Here is a 6,917-nt window from a genome sequence, read left to right on the forward strand (position 1 = left end):
AATGGATCAGGACAAAAAGAGAGAGGGGGGCGGGGGGGGTGGGGGTTACCTTGGTTGCTGATTGGCTAATGGTTACACAAGACAAATAATCACAGAGCATGAAATAAAGTGCTGTTTTAGTCTGTGTCCTACCTTTAGGTCCCAAGGGTCCCCTGGGTCCTTCTCCTCCGTTCTGTCCAGGCATACCAGACTCTCCAGGGGGTCCCGGGCGTCCAGAAGATCCTTCTTTTCCTGAAGGACCAGGGGGTCCTGGGCGGCCAGCAGTACTCTTCACATGGGCCGGCTGCAACTGAGCCATCAGGTAGGCCATTTTGGCTGGACACAAAAGAAAAGATTATTAGATTAGATTCCTTTATGGTCACTACACAGAGTACAGCGAAACTCCAAGCATTCCCGATGGTTTAATCACACATAACAGAGTGTATAAGTACAAGCATTATGTCCTTTTAAATACAAATCTTACAGAAAGAAGAGATACATATAAAAAATGTCGTCCTCACCATCCAACTGTTTGGACAGCTCCTCCTGGATGAGGCGTCTCATCTGCTCCAGTGACACCGACTCTCCCTGACACACACACAAAATAATATCTTTAAAGGTGGGGTAGGTAATTTTGGAGAAAGCAGCTCGAGTGCGCTAGAATTTGAAAATACACAACCGGAAAAGATCTGCCACTTCCTTACAGAGCCCCTCCTCCAACACACACGAACGCGCACATGACCAATGAGGGCACGAGATGAGTTTGTGCACAGATGGAAGGCTGACAGGCAGGTAGGCCATCCAGTTATTTTAGCCGGGCCGGCTCAGATGATTGGTCGTGCTTTTTACAGCGCTACGGCTTCCACAGATGATATTTTTTTATGGATTTTTTGTCAAAGCACTTCAGATATTCATTGCTATCGGGATGTTAAGAGCATTCCATGGAATATGAAAAAAAGTGTATCTCGAGCCGGTTTCTCAAACTTACCTACCCCACCTTTAACAAATGTATTAATACCTACATCTTAAATCGGCTTTTTCTGTGCTTATTACTGTAGCATCAACATTAAAGTCTCAGGACTTAAAGTACATTTACTCAAATACGTTGACATACTCGTACTTTACTTGAGTATTTCTATACTAGTATTCTCCAATATGCTCAAACTCCACTATATTTCCTGGGCTGTGTGTAAACATGTGTGAAGAAGAGTGATATTTCCTGCTTAACTTAATAAACCCAGTATTTTACAAGAGTACAGTATCTAAACATTAGCTCAACATTGACAAACTACAACCTTAAATCCAAAAGACAGGTATTGTGAAAAGTAGCCATTCTGCATACTTTTACTTTGATATTTGAAGTACCTTTGGTTTCTACTTTTGTATCCAGGACTTTTATTTGTAATGGACTTAAGCACTTCTTCCCCCCTGTGTTCAGGAAACTCACCCTCTGTCCGGGGATCCCTGGGTTTCCTGAAGGTCCCTGTGACCCAGGAGCGCCCAATTCTCCCGGGGGCCCCGACATGCCCATCATCCCCGTGTGGCCCTTCCTGCCGGGGGATCCGGGGTTTCCGGGCATACCTGACTCTCCTGAATGTCCTTTATCTCCCTTCGTACCACCGTCTCCCTGAGTTAGATCACAGAAATTATACATGTTCAGACTTCAAGATCAAATAATTAAAAACTATACCGTAAAATGTTACAGAATAGAAACCAAAAACAGGCCGGGCCGGGCACAGCACGCTTAAACCGTGCTGTAGTGGAAATGCGCCCCTAGATGTGTGTTGCTCCGATTCATTTGGTTCCTTTTGTTGAGTCACTTAGGATACATGTTTTCATCTATTTTGAGCACATTTAAAGTGCATATTCAAATGATCTTTTCCTATTGGTTCCATTTCTAGAACTCACCTTTTCTCCCTTGGTACCACGATCACCAACTCTGCCTGGCATACCCTACAAATCACAAACATACATATAAAGAACAAATCTCTTAATATAATATCATATTATTCATATACAGATTTATGAGGTTCTTACCTGTTTTCCCTCTGGGCCGACTGGACCAGATGGACCCTGAAAATCAAGATAAAACTTGGCGTTACCAACAGCCGGTCATATAAAATGTGAACAAAATAATATAAAATTTCCCACTCACCGAGGGGCCTTTAGGGCCACTAAAGCCTGGCAATCCGGGGTTTCCGGGCTCTCCCTTGTCTCCCCGGGTTCCCTGTGCAGAGATGGCAAAAGTGCACACATCTTTTACTCAAGTAGAAGTACAGATATTCATGTTTAAAAATACTCCGGTAAAAGTAGAAGTACTGACTAAACTTCTTTACTCAAGTAAAAGTAAAGAGGCTTTGAAATGTACTTCAGTAAAAAGTACCCATAACTAGCAGCTGTTTTAAAGAGTACCTGACCTCCCTTTATATTAATAGAACAATAATGTCATTATTAGCTAATGAATGTTTCCATGCTGAACAACGGCAACATGACAACGTTTTCATTGGTCCCTCTTCTTTAGAGAAGACCAGGAAATGATGGATACACGGATCGTGTTCAAATCAATAGGCACGCAATGACTCTAAATATATGATACGCACCCAANGATATACACCTGAACATCAGCAGGAGAGGAATCTTTAAAGTAGAGACACTACATACTGATATACACCTGAACATCAGCAGGAGAGGACTCTTTAAAGTAGAGACACTACATACTGATATACACCTGAACATCAGCAGGAGAGGACTCTTTAAAGTAGAGACACTACATACTGATATACACCTGAACATCAGCAGGAGAAAACTCTTTAAAGTAGAGACACTACATACTGATACACACCTGAACATCAGCAGGAGAAAACTCTTTAAAGTAGAGACACTACATATTAACCTGGAAATGAGCAGAATGTGACCTCTTTAATTCTGAGAATACCGGGATAAATAAGAGGCAGGATTCTTTTAAACATCCCTTGAGCCTGGAATTAAAGTTGCTCTCTTAATAACCTGATGATTAACACGTTCATCAGGCATGACTGTGAACCCTGTAGCTACATGGCATATTCATAAGGATGTATGACTCGTGCCAGCCTCATCTCACATGAAATTATAGTTTGTGACGGACCATGGAACAATGTGTCCGAACTGTTTGGCTAAATTAAAGAGTAAAGGTCTTCCTGTCACTTAGCATCTCCCGCTGAAAATACACAGCTTCAAATGAAGAGTGAGTTATTCTCCCTTCCTGTATCACCGGATCTTCTCATCCTCCTCCCGTAACCTCAGAGCTATACAAACAGTCTGTGACTCAAACTGGTCAAAGAGTGGCTTCATGTGAAAACAAGGATGTTGACATAAGCATGTGTGTGTTCGAGAAAACACCCTTAAATCACCCTTAATATTTTCGGAAACTTTGGAATGGTTCTCAAATTGTACGTAAAATGTTGTTGATTTAAAAAAATTATCGTAGTCTTTACGCTAAAAAATATATATAGGAAAATAATATTCAAAAAGTATTCCCTGGTGTTTAATGATAGAGAAAAACTAATTGTTGTTGTCCAAAGCTGTCGTTAAATCACCCGGACTTCTTTCCGCGGATTGATATGACTGCACATAGTCCCTTGATCTTCCTTAGCGACGGTCTGTTCTCCTTAGCAACGGTCTGTTAGTGAGAATTAACAACCTGTAGAATGTCCAAATGGACCAATCAGAATCGAGTATTCAACTATGCCGTGCGATAACTGCAATTCAATGTCAGTTGATAATTCAAGGAAGCTGATTTTTTATATAACTGCATTCATATTGCAGGTGAAAGTGAAATAAAATCTTACAGAATTGGACATTATATTTCTATTTGAGGACACTTGGCCCTATAGAAAATGTCACATAGTGGGTTTGTGACCTCAGTGTGAATCATAAGGCCTACACTTCTCAACAGAAGCACCATGAAGGAGCCCTTGACATATTGACATCTTGAAATTCTGAATTGCTTCAGTTTCTGAGTCCTGTTTCTGACCTTGCATCAAGTGGCTCTCAGCGCAGAGGAGCCACCGCTGCTGCACACTTATTAAAATCTTGGCTCCTTTTTGCCTTTTCCGCCTCGATAACCTTCATACAGAGTACAACGACAGTGCACATATGACGCAGTATGCTCTGGCATTAGTCAAAGCTGACTCATTTTCATTCCCTTAAATATGCACGACCATGCTGAGCTGCTATTGTTCTCTTCCATATGTGCAGAAACCTGCTCTGCTCGCTATGCTGGAAACACGCCAGAGAGGACAAAAGTACACACATCCTTTACTCAAGTAGAAGTACAGATATTCATGTTTAAAAATACTCCGGTAAAAGTAGAAGTACTGACTAAACTTCTTTACTCAAGTAAAAGTAAAGAGGCTTTGAAATGTACTTCAGTAAAAAGTACCCATAACTAGCAGCTGTTTTAAAGAGTACCTGACCTCCCTTTATATTAATAGAACAATAATGTCATTGTTAGCTAATGAATGTTTCCATGCTGAACAACGGCAACATGACAACGTTTTCATTGGTCCCTCTTCTTTAGAGAAGACCAGGAAATGATGGATACACGGATCGTGTTCAAATCAATAGGCACGCAATGACTCTAAATAATAATGATCACGCCACCAAACACACATTCAAACTAAAGGAACCAGCCTGTTTGGAAAATGTGAGAAGTAGAAAGTACAGGTATTTGGGTTCAACATGTGAGAAGTAGAAAGTACAGGTATTTGGGTTCAACATGTAAGAAGTAGAAAGTACAGGTATTTGTGTTCAACATGTAAGAAGTAGAAAGTACAGGTATTTGTGTTCAACATGTAAGAAGTCAAAGTAAAGTCGTCAAACATAAGTAGTGGAGTAAAATACTGATACCAGAAGAATATATTTAAGTACAGTAACAAAGTATTTGTACTCCACTACTTCCCACCTCTGTCCCTGTGTGACAGCAAAGAAATGGCCGTTCATCACATGTCATGTACAGTACCGCTCATTACTGAGGATTCAGGAAGACTAACATTTAGCTGGGGTTCTTATCAGCATGCTACAGTGGCCTGGATAACAAACAACTCATAAACCAATCTTGTGGCGGGACATGGCAGCTTGAAGAGATTACAATTCATATTTACACAGGACACATGGGCCTGAAGACAAGCTGGAGTGAAGGAATGTATTGGAGAGTATATTCCACTGTAGAGCAGGTTAAAAGTAAAATGCTGTTTTATTTTTAATTTTAAAGTTCTTAGTAAATTGCATTTTAATTGTAATTGTGACCTTAATAATTCTTGCATAATAAGCACATTTAGGCTACCTTTTTTACATTTTATGTTAACTTTCAAATAACATACATGTTAATATTCGACACAATAAGGCAAGTCTTTGACAATTGTGTAATGCTGTTTTAAATTAAATTTTCTAATTGTTAGAACATTGTCACTTAAGTAATGCTTGCAAAAATGGAAAAAGCTTCATGGTTTACATCGCATTTTTGATATTCAAATTACTTAAAATTTAATATTTTGTCCACTGTAATGCAGGTTACTGTAAATCTCTGAAATTAAATGTCTAATGCTGTTTTCATTTGTGTTGATTTCATTTATTGATATACATTTTTTTTATTTGAATGTAAAATTAATACATTTGAAATGATACAACTTAAAATAAAATGCTGACCATTTTTTTCCCTTTTGTAATGTTTTTTTTTAATATATTTATGAAAGTTAATGCTTTTAAGAAAGGACATTTGCATTTTGAAAGTCCTTTGTGGGCTTCCATACTGATCTGTATATCGTTGAAACTACCTCTTCTGCTTCACTACCTCTGTGTGGTAAACATATGATCCTTCCTCTAAATACCTCCTCTCTCCTCCACTGAAATCTATCTCCATCTCCTCTCCCAGCCTCTCTGCCTCCTCCAGGCTATTTCTGATAATCTGCTCCCTCTGCTGACTGATTGTATCCTCGCCTCTCTGATAGCTGGCAGCATGTCATCCCCCCTGCAGTTAGTGACTCCTCTTCCTCCTGAGAAACCTTCCTCTAATCCAGGGGTGTCCAAACTCTTTTCACCGAGGGCCATACAGAAAAATATACGAAGGGCTGGGCCGCTCACTAGAGGTATAGCCTATTGCTTCATAAAGTGAGTTATAAGTAGGGCTGTAACCGAATATTCGTTCAAGTACTATTCGAGTTTCAATTTCGTTATTCGTTTTTTTTTTCAAATTGAATTTATTGAAATCTCCAATACCAACGTAAGAGCTTGTGCCTCTTCGGGGGGTGCCAACACTTAACCATAAACGTTATCGTTTACTTTCTCCGTCTTTATATGTAGATATTACTTTTTCTCCGTTAATCGCCGTCACATTGTTTCCATAGCAACAACAACTTCCTGTCAACAGCGCTATCTCTCCTTCAAAATAAAAGCATGTCCATACAAAATAGGAAGCCAAGCCAAATTACACTTAAGACATATACAACTGCAACGGAAGTAACAAACACAATGCAATATCCTTTTCCAATTCTAAGAACACAAATTGGGTTACAAAAACGGGCCGAATATTCGCTGCTGATTACTACCGAATATCCGGAACCCAAACATTTTTATTCGGGACAGCCCTAGTTATAAGTGAGCAACATCAATCAAATGTAGGTAAATTATTCTTGATACTTGAAAATGCTTTAAGAAACACAAATAGCTCTCCTTTAGGGTTTCATTTATTTAGTTAAAAGCTCTTTCCTTAAAACAAAAGCCTCAGATTGCTCATAAAAAGGGGAAATATGAAGTGTCTATTTCAAGCTTGTTATGTAATTAAGTTATTGGGCTTTTTCTTCACATATATATATTTCAGAAGAACAATATAAGACAAGCACAAGTTTTATTTGTGGGCCGTATTTTATTATACTTTTTTAATTAGCTGAGGGCCATTTCAA

The 6,917-nt window shown here is 39.3% G+C and overlaps 1 protein-coding gene across 1 annotated transcript; it reads right to left on the bottom strand.

Annotated features, from left to right (window-relative positions):
- Window positions 1-76: 76 nt before the first annotated feature.
- Window positions 77-2,206, bottom strand: LOC104958783 (collagen alpha-1(XXII) chain-like; the record flags this gene model as incomplete). Its single annotated transcript, XM_010786582.1, has 6 exons — window positions 77-315; window positions 501-567; window positions 1,427-1,606; window positions 1,888-1,932; window positions 2,017-2,052; window positions 2,135-2,206. Coding segments are annotated over 6 exons (639 nt in total), but the record flags the coding sequence as incomplete, so codon positions are not given.
- Window positions 2,207-6,917: the final 4,711 nt, after the last annotated feature.

Source organism: Notothenia coriiceps, unplaced genomic scaffold (genome assembly GCF_000735185.1).
Source record: "Notothenia coriiceps isolate Sejong01 unplaced genomic scaffold, NC01 NC01_scaffold00029360, whole genome shotgun sequence".
Classification (NCBI taxonomy): Eukaryota; Metazoa; Chordata; class Actinopteri; order Perciformes; family Nototheniidae; genus Notothenia; species Notothenia coriiceps.